Here is a 15046-nt window from a genome sequence, read left to right on the forward strand (position 1 = left end):
CTGTGGTCCTTTATTTGAGGGGGGGATTGTTGGGTTGCAAGGGTCCAACATAGTCCCACATCTAAAGTACATGGAAAAGATCATGGGGTTAAAAGGATGGAAAGTATCTCCATTGGCATGAGGCCTTTTGGGGAGAGCCCAAGAACAAAGCCATGAGGGCTTAGGCCCAAAGTGGACAATATCATGTCATTGTGGAGATACGAACATCCTTTTGGACCTAACAGCTGGTACCTCTTCTACCACCTCCCCTGCTGTCACATCACAGATACATAGCTTGACAGAGGAGGTCGCTCAATTGAAAGGGCTATTACAACAAAGAGACAAGGAAATGATACAAAGAGATAATCAAATTAAAAAATTACAAAAACAACAAGAACGAATTTTGCACCATTTTCAGTTGCAACTTGGTGATGACGACGACGACGATAACGACGACGACGACGGCGACGATGGTGGTGATCCTTCATGAGTTTTTTTGTGTATGCATTTTTTTAAGCATTATTTTATTTATTTGACATGCATTTTATTACAGCTACAAGTTAATAATTTATATATTGTTAATAATACTGTTTGTTTTTTATTAAATAAGTTTTGATAAACAAATAAAAAAAAAGGTTAGTCTTTACATATTTAATTTATAGGTTTTAGTATTAGTTTTAATTTTAAGAATGATACTTTCTCTTTATCTTATTTTTCTATGCAGGCGAAGACAAGATAGTGACGAAGAATCAAGCAGAGTTTCCGGCGGACCACGATGATCTCCTCTATCTTGTCTTCATATATCTTCTGATTTGTTTGTATCAGTACTTTGTAGCTTCTTTCCTGTATTATGATGATGTGACTTGGTTAGACTTATAGACATGTACATACATGTCTAATGTAGTTATTTGCTGGATTGTATTATGATTTTTATGGATTGTAGATGTTATGGATATTTGGATGTTATGGATATGGATATTTTGGATGTTATGGATTCATGTATGTTATAGATATTTTGGATGAAATGAATGGATGTTATTGCTTTATTTGTATTGGATTTGATATGCTTGTTTGTTACAGGTTATATGTATTTATGAATCGATCCGATTGGATCGATATTGTTTGTATATACAGGATAATCACCAAAATAAATATTGCATTGAAATTTTTTTTTGTTTTTGCAACGAAATTTACGACGAATATAGGATTCGTCGCCAATTGGCGATGAAATTAGCAACGAAAAATAGTTCGTCACAAATATATCGTAAGTTTACTATTTATCGAAATTTGCAACGAATTCTAGATTCGTTGGTAAATTCGTCGCCAATTGACGATGAATTTTTGGATTCGTCGCCAACTGGCGATGAATTTGGATTCGTCGCCAATTGGCGACGAATATGAATTCGTCGCCAATTGACGACGAATTTGGCAACGAAATTTTATTTTCGTTGTAAATATTTGCGACAAATGTGGATTTTTCGACGCAGATTTTTGGCGACGACTTTATTACGACTAATTTTGTTTCGTTGCAAAATTCGTCGCCAAAATTTTTGGGACGAATTTTTTTAAAAAATTTGTCCCAGATTTCATCGCAGATTGGTGATTTTTTTGTAGTGAGAAAAGTAAAAAAATAAATTGCGACTTACAACAACTATTGAATGCTTACTTTGCAAGCATGCACATTTAGAGGGTATAATGAATCTCCATCTTCTAATAATCATGAAAATTTTATTGAGATAATAAAATTTATGAGAAAATGAATGAGAATATTGGGGGCATAGTCTTAGAGAAAGTTCTAAAAAATATAAAATATACTTTGCCAGATATTCAGAAAGATATCTTGAATATATTCTTGTCAATCAAGTGAGAATCAAGATTCGTAAAGAAATCAAGGATGCAAAATTTTGTATTTTAGTTGATGAAGCAAAAGATACATCTAATAAGGAGCAAATGACTATTATATTAAGATTTGTGGATATTGATGATTTTTTATGGAAGCAATTCTTTGCTATTGTACATGTGATTGATACAACTACTACAACACTTAAGAAAGAAATATCTAATTCTCTTAGTCGTTATGACTTGCATATCCACAACATGTTGGGACAAGGATATGATGATGCATGCTAGCAATATGCGCAACTCTTGGATGGATTACAAACTCTTTTCTTGAAAGATTATTTATGTGTATATTATGTACATTGTTTCGCTCATCGACTTTAACTAGTATTAACTGTAGCTACTGAAAAAGAGGTGCCCATTTAGTTATTCTTTTCAAAGTTGAATTCCATTTGTAATCTCTTTAATGCATCTCCTAAATGTGATGTTGAGTTACTTTCTTCTCAAAGAGTTGAAGTTGCGGATATGGTAGTTACTAGTGAACGTGATATGGTAGAGGATGTAATCAAATTAAAAATTTACTACGGCCTACAAAGACTCATTAGAGTTCTAATTTTGACTTAATTTGTACCATGCATTGATATGTACAACTCTGTGATTACAGTGTTAGAAAGCATGGTGGATGATAGGTATTCTAACTCCTTCCGTGGTGAAGCTAGTGGTTTGTTGATTGCGATAAAGTCTTTTAATTTCATATTTATATTACACTTGATGCAAAATATAATGGAGATAACAAATCTACTTTGTCGAGCATTACAAGAGAAATTTCTAGATATTTTAAATGCAATGGGCTGTGTTTCTGTTAGTGTCGGCCCTTAGTGTCAATCATGAGATGATTGTTTAGGGAACACATGTATCATATTCATTAATAAAGGCAAAGTCTGCTTATTATATTTATTTGTTATCCGTGCTATATGAATAAATATAATAGTGTTCTTGAGTAGTAGGTTCTTGTCTACAGCATATCAATTGGTTGAATTGATAGTGAGAGTCTGTAGACATATATAGAACACTACTCTTAACTATTCCTAGTCGAGCATTAATATGCAAGGACAATATTAATGCGTTGAGACTAGCATGTAGGTCAATTGATGACTTAATCTCACAAGTCATGGATATGTGATATCACGTTGACACATGGGTACATATTAGAGACTATGTACTGAATTGACCCGCCATGAGAATGTTTCATGGATCGTTATATGGGTGTCATAAACATTCTCATGTGACTATTGGTATGAATAGTCCTTAGACCTGAAGTCACTACGGTTCCCTACATAATGAGTTGTATACTTTGGCTTCGTCAAACGTCACCTGTAACAGGGTGACTATAAAGGCGATCACTGGGTATGCAATAAGTTATGCGGAGGGATGTGAGTGATGTAGATGGGATCTATCCCTTCCATATGACGGAAGTGATATCTATGGGCCCCTTGATAGAGTAGGACTGCAAAAATGCATGATCATGCTCGAATAAGTCAATATGAGATATTGAGCTTATTTGATTGAGTAGTCTACTTGGAGATCAAGAAATACATGATTGATAAGAGGATGACACGGTCTATGCCTCATTGATCAATCTAGATATCAAGGATAGAAGGACTGAGTCATACAAGATAGTAGTCACGGAAAGGTTGTATCGGATCTCGACATTCTCGTCACTTGGGTAGCAATGATGTATTGCTAGATGTCGCTCATTGCTTATGTCTCTAAAATGGTTTTAAAGACATTGCCAACGTTATGAGAACCTATTGGGTCACACACTTAGAACATGTGATTTGGAGATGGTTCATGTGATGAATCATTGGGCCATTGGGTTGAGTCTAATGTAGATTAGACTCATTGAGTGGGACTCAAGGTAGACTCATTGAATTAGACTCGCGTTGGACTCAAGTCAATTCGGATTGAGTGAGACTCGAGTTGGACTCAAGTCAATTCGGATTGAATAAGACTTGAGTTGGACTCAAGTCAATTCGGAAGTGAGACTCAAGTTGGATTCAAGTCACTCAAGCCAATTCAGATCCATTAAGAGGGAATCATGATGGGATTAATGAGGTTTAATTCTATGGAATACCAAAAGCCAAAACCCTTGATATTCCATGGTGATATATAAAAGGGATGAGAGGCTTTTCTTCTTCTTTTGGATGATTGCATCTTCTTCCTCTTCTCTTCTACGTTTGGCCGAACCATACTTTGTGGCTAGCACCGCAATTTGGTTCCTCTCTATCTTGGTGTTCGTGTGGATACCGTGGAGGCGCGAACACACTGATCGCGCTGAGATCTACTAACCTTTGAAGGCAAAAGTTGCTGTCGGGATTGTGAAGGGCTCGCATCGAAAATAATCTCGATTCTAGTAGATAGAATAATAAAACGAGTATGGTTTTCACATGGATCTTCTGAAGGGATCCTTTTTCTACTGCGTTTATGCGGCTAAAATTATTTTTTGAAGCATATAGATCTCCACAGTTTCAACTACTAAAGTTTTGCTTTATACTTTGAGAGAAGAATGATTTATTATTCTACTTAATTATGTGAAAGAAGTTTGTGCTAAGTATGACATTGAGATGCCTCACATGGAAGCCTGTTATAAATTTATTACTACAGGTCATTTTTATCAATAAAATGACTCAATCACAATTGAGCATCACTATCGATATATTTACTGCTACTATAGATTTTTTAAATTGAAGAACTTAATAGTAGATTTAAGGATGAGACAATCAAACTTTTTAAGCTTAGTTGTATTTTAGAATTTAAAGAAAACTTTAAGCCTCTTAATGTTGATCACATCCATCGATTTGCTGAGAAATTCTATCCTCTTAATTTTGATGAACAAGATTTATACTAGTTGAGATTGTAATTGAATCATTATAAGTTTGATGTTGTTAGCTATGAAAGATTTTAAAATTTATCAACTATTTCTGAATTACGTCAAAGATTAGTTGAAACAAATAAATTAGGAATCTATAATTTGATTGACATGTAATTTTTTTCTCGCTTGTTATAGTTTATACATTATAACTATATTATTTATTTATATATTGAATCTAATATATGTATTTAATTAACAGATTGATTCATCGTGTTTTAACTCTTCCTGTCTCAAAATGAATATTTTTAAATATAAAATTTATTAAAACAACTCTTCAAAATGGAAGAATTTTTTAAGTTTTTATTAGAAGTTGATTGAAAATATTAATAACGATATAATAATTAATAAATTTGATTTTAAAGAAGAATTGAAGAGGCACAATTTTAATAATATTTTTATTGTATGATTTTAAATGCATTGAATATTAAATATTTTATATCATATTTTTAAAAAATTAATAATCATATATTTTATTTAAATTAATTTATTTCTTGTATTAATTATAGTTGACGTCAGCTCTAAATAATTTTGAAATTTTGAACATCGAGAGGCGACGCGACGGGGGACCGCAAGTGTCGGGGGCGGCGTTTCGTCTACTGACCAATAGACGAGCTGGGCCCATCGGGGGTGTACGGACGTTAGCTTGCATAGATCCTCCGTACGCCAAGATATTATTGTTGTTTTTGGCGGAACCCTAAACTGGCTCTTTATTTAAGGTGGACAGTGAACATGAACAGCCTACCCTTCGTATCGGCGCTTTTAATACCAAGCCAGACTGGTGGACTTGACTGATTCAATCACCCGAAACATTTGTTCTCCCGGAGATTGATTGATTGATTCTACCTTTTATCTTTTACATAATAAGAGTGAAAAAAAATATTATGATGAAAACAAATTTCATACTTATGGCGTTCGATGAGAATTTTTTTTCTACTTTTTTACTTTAGTATGAGTAACTTGATTCAAAGCAATGATCGGATATATTAATTTGATTATTAATATGATAACAATAACAAACAAGAAACAAAAGGTCGTAATAAGGAAATTTTGTTAGTGGAACTTTGATGCTTTGGATACAAAGTCTTGTGTTTGAAGAACGTCTCATTTTAGAGGAATTTACGGATCACAATTGGCAATGCAATTTTTGTAGTTGTTTTAGTGATGTTTTAAGTATGCTATAAATGTAATATTAATTGCCAAATGTAATCATTGGATGAAAAGTCATTCTTATTTCTTGATCTACAACATATTTTTCTCTAATAAAATAAAAAAATTTAAGACGTTAATTGTTTGATGAAGAGCCATTCGTATTTTTTATTTTATCCAATGAGCAGAGAAGGCTATCCATCCATCTCCCATGTATATGTTTGGAGTCACTTTTACCTTAATTTTTATTTTTTAAAAAAGAAAATTAATAAAAATCAAGATACCTTCGAGGTGAGAGAAGTGTTTAGTTAGTTAATAAAAGAGAAAATGAAATGGACAAAAGAGAAGTGTTTAGTTAGTTAATAAAAGAGAAAATGAAATGGACAAAAAAAAAGAGAGAGAGAGAGAGAGAGGAAGAGGAAGTGAGACAGACGGTATCATTAAAGTGAAGAAAGACAGAACAGAAAATCTAACTTCATTTCACTGGTACTTTCAATTCAGGTGAGGAGCAAATAAAAAATTATACTATCTCAAAGGATAAGAACATTTGACAATTTTGAGGCGATGAAGTGTCTCACAGATATGATATACGTACTGATAAATAAAAGAATTTATAAATTCTAGTCCGAATAAGTTTTATAAATTAAATAAAATTTTAAATAATTAAAAATACAAAAAATATGGTATAACATATTAAAATGCATAAATAACAATAAAGAACTTGATTGGAAAGATCTGTAATGTTAACGGCTTGATTTCTGTGAAAAAGATAAAACGAAAGCAAGAGGATGATCTTCTAAAGAAATTATGATGATGGTGCTGTGAAATCTTCATCACTAGGAAACAAAAATAAGATATTGGTTAACCATAAATATCAATTCATAGATAATAACGGATCAGATTAATGGATTTAACATATTTAATCCACATCCAATAATTTAAATTTTAATAAATCTTAATTCGATCAATTAAATGGATTCGATTTGTATCTGAATATATATTACAATTAAATCCACTTTAACAGATTAAACCCAACTTAAAATACTCATGAAAGTAATAAAAAAATTTAAATTTAAAATTTAAATAAAATAAATATCTTAAAATTTTTTGAATATGCATAAATTATCCTTTAAATTATGCACCGAATAACTATTTCCATCAAAAATAACAAACAGTGAATTGAAGTCCCACTTGAAGAACATCACTAAGTGACTACGACAGACAGAGAAGGATATTATCTTAATTTTATCGAAATTTGATCTTTTCCACTTCAACAAATCTATTTCATCGTAACCAACTCAATTATACTTTGGTAGTAAACAATAATGTACTATGAACATAAATAAAAGATGGCAATGATAAAACATCTCCTATTATAAACATCTCTATTTAACAAACTTTGAGGTTGCCTGAAATCCATCAGCTTCCGAGGATAACAATGGTGATGAATAAATATTTAATATTCGAAATGTCTTTGTGCTGCTACTCCCACCCCCAAACAAAATATCGAGCAGGTGTCAATCAAGGCTTAGAGAATCCATACAAAGAATCAAAATTCCTACGATCCTAATCTACACTCAGTTGCTAGCGATCAAGAGGAGAGTTAAAAATTCGAGGGAGATCGATGTCATTGCGCCGATGATGAGGCCTCCACGAACTCGCTGACAACGTCCTCGCCGTCGTCGGCCATGTTGAGGAGCGCTGCATCCTTTTCCTCCTCGGTGGAGAAGGCTCTCCTTCCGATCATGGATTGCGCCGTGAGGAAAGCGATCTTTTGTGCAGCCGGGGACTGCGCGTGCGTGCGCATCCACCGCATCAAAGTGGAGTTGCGTTTGAGGCCGCCGGAAGTGGCGTGCAGGAAGATGAGCCGCACGGCTACTTGCTGCAGGCATTTGAACTCGCTGAGGCAGGTTTCCCAGACGAGGAGGCGGCTCTGCGGGTTGGCGATCCTCGTCTTCCCTGTCGATGGGTCGTGGTGCTTCACCTGCACAGCCTGCGCGTAGAGCGGATCCAACCCCTCCGACCTCCACTTCATTAGCTCCATCAGCACAATGTGGACGTCCTCCGGCGACACCAGCCGCGTGATGAGCTGGTCCACGTCCTTTTCCTGCTCCGGCGACAGGCGGTTGAACTGCGGGAGGTACTTGCCGTTCGTGTTCTTGACTAGAAACAGGGGATCCAACACGAACGCGGCGGACCAAGCCGCGCAGTAGTTCTTCTGGAACCTTTTCTCGATCAAGTTCTCGACCAGAGCGCCGTCGAAGTTGAACTTAGCGTTCCAGTCTCTAACCTTGGTCCTCAGCTCGTCCCACAAAGGTAAGCATTGTCCGATCAATGGTCGCTCTGTCTCGATTTCTCGGGTTATGGATTGTACCAGGATGACCAGCGAGCGCACCGCCTCCAGCTCGGTCCAAAATCTGCCGTCCTGAATCAGTTCCGCCATGTCTTTGGCAATTGGCTCCTCGGCGCAGCAGATTTTGTAGTCCTCGTGGAGGACGACCATTTGGATTGGGCGCGCAAAGTCCATGATGTCCTCCAGCACGGCGAAATAGGTGGGGAAGTCGGTGCGTTTGTTGCTGCTGCCGGTGGCGGAGGAGCAGCTTCGAAGGAGGCGCGTGTGGCCATGCTCTTCGAGCTGATACTCGTGGAAGATTCTTCGAACTCGAGACTGGGTGTTGAAGAAATTGCCAAGCTTCGAGCAGTTGGCCGACGCTCGAGCAAAGGTTGGAAGATACCGCGTGAAGTCTACGAGAAGGCTATTGAATGCTTGGAGTTGGCAGGAGATGTTCACCATCCTTTGGCTACGGCCCTCGAGGTTGCGAAGGGCCTTGGCGCCGAAGCGGTTGGCGACGATGCCAGCGCATCGTTCGGAGCGATCGCTACTAAGTTTGGAGACGGCGTCCCAAAGGAGCTCCTCGGCGTAGTCAGAAGTGGCTCCCCCGGCGATGAGCAGCGTGCGGTGGAACAATGTGGTCCCATTGGGGAGGTTCACGGCGAAGCTCACCAATGTATTCTCCGACGACGTTGCCGACGATTTCCAGCCGTCAGAGGCAAGCTGGAAGAAGGCGGCATCGCGGATTCTGGCCTCAGATTCCGACAGGACGTCGTGGTATCGAGCTTCGAGGGGAGAGAGAACGAGCTGGCGGGAGGAAATCGAGGAAAGCCCAACCTGGTTGAGAAAAGATTGGAACTTTGGATGATCAAGTGCTGAGGGGGAGACTGCACCGGCCGACTCGAAGAGCCAGTCGGAAAGCAGCGCTAGAGCAGAGTCCGCCTGGGGCTTGGGGAGGGCGACGGGGGATGCAATGGGGTTCTTAAGCCTCTTGACGCTGTCCTCCAGCCTCTCCAGTGCGACGAGGTCCTCCTTCCCGCCGGAGAGCAACAGCCGCGGCCTGGGCTGGTGCAGCGGTCGGATTGCGGCGCGCCGCCGGGTTAGGGGGCGGTGGCGACGAAGACGGGGGAAGGCCGGGGGCAGGGATGAGATAGGGATGGGATCGACAGGGGCCGCAAGAGAAGCAGCGGGGTCAGGAGCAGCGGACGCGGAAGAGGGGGAGGAGAAGTTGGGGCACGCACAGCGCTTAAGGTGCTCGGAGGCGGTGCGCGAGGGATTCGAGGCGGAGAACAAGGACGCGCAGAGCGTGCACCGGAGCTTCGCGGCCGAGGGGTGCGCCGCCCCGGCGGCCGTGACCAGGATGGGCTCCAGGTGGGCCCAATACCACGCCCCTTTCCCTTTTGTCGCTTTGCTCCGCACCGCCAGCAGCCGCTCGTACCGCTTCCTCGCCGCCCGCGCCGCCGCATCCTCCGCCCCCACCGCCCCTTCCCCTCCCGCCGACTCCATCCAAATCAATACCCCAAACACTCGATCTCCCTTCCCTCGACCAGCCACCTCCGCCACGAAAAGCATACAAAACTCAGCCTTTCTTCCCCCACCAATATTTATGAAATCCCACAATCAACTCCTCCTCCCATGCGTCGAACCAGAAACCCGATGTCACAAACTAAACTTTCCCAGTTTAAGCATGGCATGATGAGCTTTTCTGCAACTGCATCATATCTCTATTCTCCACTTTCACTTCCGCCTCTTCTGCACATCGAAAAAGGGGATGCATCCCAATCACTCACCCAAATAATGCATCAAGCGACTGCAAACAGCATCGCCCAACCCAATAAGCCCCTCGTGCGGTGTCAGACAGAAGTAGATATATACCAGACATCAGTCAGGAGGAAGAAGAAGAAGAAGAAGAACAAGAACAAGAAGAGAAGAAAGGGAAGGGGAAAATAAGAAATGTGAGGTAGGAAATTTAAGGCCATGTGGCGATCGTTTTCCAACTGTAGAAGAGAGGAAGCTTTGACTAGTCTCGTAAGACGAATGCCTCGGCAAACAGAGGCAGAGGGAGGAGCGTATTGAAAGACTGGTGGTGGTAGTGGTAGTAGGTGAGTGACCAGCCTAGCTTCTGTACTCCATGCATCAGATGCACTGAGGCAGACGTACAATTACAAAGTTTCAAAGAGAGAGCAGCGAAATCTCCAGCATCAAGATTCGCAGCGGGAGCACACTCTGGATTTACACACCTGCGCCAGGCTTTAGGCACTTGGGGATTCCTACTAGGGTTCTTGCTTGGGCCAGATTTGGAGTTGTAGTTAATATGGTCTATAGATCGGAGTCGGAGTCGGAGTCGGAGTCGGAGTCGGAGTCGAGTGCCATAGTTCTGGACTAACACGAGTGTGCGATCGGTGCAATCGGTGAATCATGTTTCTTGAGTTTGTAAATAGACTAGCTAGGGTGCCAATTGCGTTTGGCACGATAGGCGTCTCCATTGGGGTTGAGCCGAAGTAGATTGAATTTGGCGCGGAAGTTTTTTTTCTTCCTAAATCCATGTCTAATAGAGAGGTATATATTACTTGATTATTTTGTGCAAATATAAGCTCATTAGGACTTGAGTTTCTAGATTACTTGTTTTTTTTTACATCATTTTCCTATAATTCTATTAGCTTAAGATTTTTTTGCAACACAAGATCCTTTTCTTCCTTAGTATATGGACCACTAACAAATTGTCATTGTTATGTTGTATACTAAATAATGAGCTCAATGAACTCCCTTTTGTAAGAGTTTCATAAATGAATTGAGGTCGACATTATTTGAGATCTACTTATTCAGTGAAATTTGGCCAAAAAAAAAAAGTAGCATTACAATTAATGTCATGATGTCCTCGGTCCCTACCATAGATAGCTATCGTATATTCATAACTAAAGCTAACAATATTAGATACGCCTTATTAATGTAGTAGAAAAATGATGCTCTACTATGAAAAAAAAACACTATATTATCTTATGTTTCATTGATACAACTCTACCATTCAGGTACTAACTCGGCTAGATCATATAGGGGGCATTATCTTATGTTTCATGATAAAAGTAGCTGCCCCTAAGGCTACAGTGTTGCAATCAAGCCTTCCAATGGATAATCAAACATCTAAGGTTTTAGTCTCAACTGAGATGCACTATCAAAATTTTTCCCACAGTGGGATAACAAACCTAAGAATGCTGGCCGCTTGGATGGACCACTAGAAGCACTTTTCGATTTACTTGGTGGCTGGTGAAAAACTTCTGTGGATTGAGTCGATCACCTTCAAAATTAATTTGATCATAAGAATTAAATACTTAAATTACTAAAAAAATGATACGAGAAGAGTAACTTATCAGAAAATTATGCGTTGATAAGTTGAAATTGAAATCTACATACTCCTAATCCTATGAATACAAATGTTTTCTTAAATATAATTTAGAGTAAAAATTAAAAAAGGCATCATAAATTATCTAAATCATCAAATCAAAAGAGTGTTCCTTATTTAAAAAAATATTTATTCTATAGATTGTAGTAATTATGGATAGCTATTATAATGTGTAAAATCTAATATAATACATACGTTATTATAGAAGATACTAAATAGCTACTATAATTATTTTAAAATAATTTTGATGAAGTTTAAATAATTTTAACCAAGTTAGTAAAAAATATTTTGATATAATAATATTCATAGTTTAGGATTTAGAGTTCATAATTTTAAAGTTTAAGATTTAAAGTTTAGCTAGGTAACTATTATAATTATTTTAAAGTGATTTTGATTAATTTAAAGTAATTTTGATAAAATTTAATTAATTTTGATCAAGTTGATAAAGTGTATTTTAATATAATAGTCTTTTGTGTATAGTAATTTTGATTAAAATAAAATAGTTAAATTTTCACGTAGTTGTTGCCCGTTATAATAGCTAATAGTAGTTATTACATAATTGTAGTTAAATCCTAAATCCTAAAATATTGAACCTTAAATTTTAATGTCTAAATATTTTTATATCAAAATACTCTTTATCAATTTAGTTAAAATTATTTAAATTTTATCAAAATCACTTTAAAATAATTATTATACTAATTGTAGCTATTATAGTATTACAATAATATTATATTATAAATTATATATTATAATAGCTATAGAATAATTTTTATACATTGCAACTATCGATAACTACTATAATAATATTGGAATAAGAGATATTTTCAGACACTCATTTGATTTAATTTTTTAAAGGTTTTTTATTTTTTTATGACTTATAAAATTTGAGACGTCTTTTTAACTTTTGTCTTATAATTTAAGTGAAAGTATAGAATAAAGCGATCCTACTTTTTCGAGAGAAATATTTGACAAGTCCATAAAAAGACTCGGCTATTGCATGTGGCGCTGGCGTAGGCCAAACTTGAAACTTCCCGATCCACTCGGAAAAAAAAGTCAGGATTGTGGTACCAACTCCGTGGAATAATTGTCCCATTCAGGTCTCAATATGTTAACATATATATATATAGTTAATTAAATTAAATACTTTTTCTTTTTTATTTTCCAGTGCAATTTATTTATTTTATTTATTTTAGTCAGTGAGTACAGAATACAAAGACGAATGCATTAATGATGCCGACAAGGACGTAAGAGTAACAAATACATCTAATTTTAGTTAGGTGGATCCATCATTTTCTTGTTGTACTATATGTATCTGTGGTATATAGACAAGAGCCTATGGTCACGTTTTAAGGCTGAAATCTATTCTTTAAACAAAAGTGAGTGTTCGTTCACTGACTCATCAAGGTTTGTCTTTGTTGCCCGTCGTCACATGACATAACGATGATGAAGGGTTTTAACACCTCTCACAAATTCTTCAGAATGATATGTTCTAACATAATTGGAATTTACTTCTCTCTCTCTTTTGTTGCTTGTGTTGGATAATTTATGTGGACTAGCATAATTAATAGGATGCTATTGGGCTTAGCCATAATGGGTAGGCTTGGTCCATTATTTCCTCTATATGTAGAGACCCCTACTCCTAACCCTAACGTATGTGTTTTGTCGCCCCATTGAGACATACATGAAATTTTTGTCTATGGCGGGTGATAGGAGCAGTTTCTTCTCTACTTTCTCTCTATTGTTTAGGTTTCTTTCTCAGAAACAAAGATGAACTCATCGGCATCTTCTGCTCCAGGTATTTTCCTAACGTCTAATTTCGTATATTGTGTTTTCCTCATTTGTCATATCATGAATTAGATGTTGTAGATATTTTGTTTTTATCAATTGGTATCAGAGGGAGGTTTACTAATTCTAATATGACAATGAGTTTTTCCTTCTTCAAGCAATCCTTTTCCCTAAATTTATTTTACGATTTGGAGAAAATCGTCGTGTTGCGATTTGATGCATCTCCAGCCATTGGGCGAATTCCTTCGTGACCTTCAAGGGAACATGATTGCCTGGTAGTGCGCTTCATGCGTTCTGCTCTTGAAAATCCACATCCCACAGTGGGCGTTATATATTTCTTTGGGAGAGGGAAATATAACCTACTAGATTGTTTATTTCTTTGGGCGTTAATTTGGGATTAGTTGGGAGAAAGAAAAGAGTATCACGATCGGTAAACCTACAAGGTGTGTTCTGCTCTTGTAACCCACTAGATGCGTTCTGCTCTTGTAACCTGCTCTTATAAACTCCATAATTGAGAGATCCAAACGCGATCTTGCTTGCTGACGCCACGCCCAGGCCTGTGCTTGAGGAGATTTACAGTCTGCGGCAGGACAGCGTGCACAGTTGGAAAGTCAGCCGACTGGCGGAACACGAGCCTTGTGTGCGTCGGTGCGTGGTAAATGTTGTATTTTGTTCGGAGTAGGAAATGAGATCAAAGGGAGTCACTCTTAACCACACAATTAATAATGCATGTCTTTTTCATAATGCATGTCTTTATATGCAAAACCAATGCATGTTTTTTTTTGATAATGCATGTCTTTATATGCAAAACCATTTTCCAAGTGAATTACTGTGACAGAACTTTCATCCTACGGGTTTAAAATTTTTAATGGATTATATATGAATTCATAAATATCGGTTATTTTAAATTACAATTGGTATCGTGAAGACTTTAGTTTTTGAATATTTTCCTTTTGTTTTGTCTTGTCTTTAAACTTTCATTATGAATGTTTTAAAGACCACAGTGCCAACAAAGAGCTGAAATTTTAGGATGCACTTGCCATCTTACTTGATGCTTAATTCATGGGGTTTCACAATTACAAGTAATTCATACAATCACTTATTACTTGAAGTCTTCTGTTTTTGGATATTGTCCTTTTGGAAAAGTCAGATCGTGATTACATTAAAATAATAATTAATGTGAAATAGTAATTAATGTGGTCTCTTACTGAAAAAAAAATAATAATAATAATTCAAAGAAGAGGTTTGGAGTTTGGAAGGCCGAATGAGAGAGAGGGAGAGAGGGAGAGCGACGCTTCCCCTCCAGCCTCTCTATTGATCTTCTCCTTGGGACGTTTGGGGTGGATCACAACTAGCTAACCCCATTCTTGTTTGGTTCTTTTTGCTTGCTTAATTAAAGTAATGGCTTTGTTCTTCTCCATTAACCAAATTGCCTACGACATTTGTTATTTTAAATTATCTTAAATTTAAAAGAGGTCTTCTAAATTTAAAATCATTTTGTATTGTTGTTGATATTTTTTCATAGTTGTGAGCTCGCCTTCGCGAGACGGATTATGATAAAATATTATTATTGAAAAATTATTATTAATGTGACATTAGGAATTATTTTAATAATGCACTTACCCTATCGGTT

At 37.3% G+C, this 15046-nt stretch overlaps 1 protein-coding gene across 1 annotated transcript; it reads right to left on the minus strand.

Annotated features, from left to right (window-relative positions):
* Positions 1-7311: 7311 nt before the first annotated feature.
* LOC141827252 (uncharacterized) lies at positions 7312-9734 on the minus strand. The gene has a single exon (XM_074714481.1). The coding sequence runs from the start codon at positions 9732-9734 to the stop codon at positions 7524-7526; it is 2211 nt and encodes a 736-aa protein (XP_074570582.1). The 3' UTR covers positions 7312-7523.
* Between the last annotated feature and the right edge of the window lie 5312 nt (positions 9735-15046).

This window comes from Curcuma longa, chromosome 4 (genome assembly GCF_044706935.1).
Source record: "Curcuma longa cultivar G26 ecotype Majalengka, Jawa Barat chromosome 4, ITB_CL_G26_1.1, whole genome shotgun sequence".
NCBI lineage: Eukaryota > Viridiplantae > Streptophyta > Magnoliopsida > Zingiberales > Zingiberaceae > Curcuma > Curcuma longa.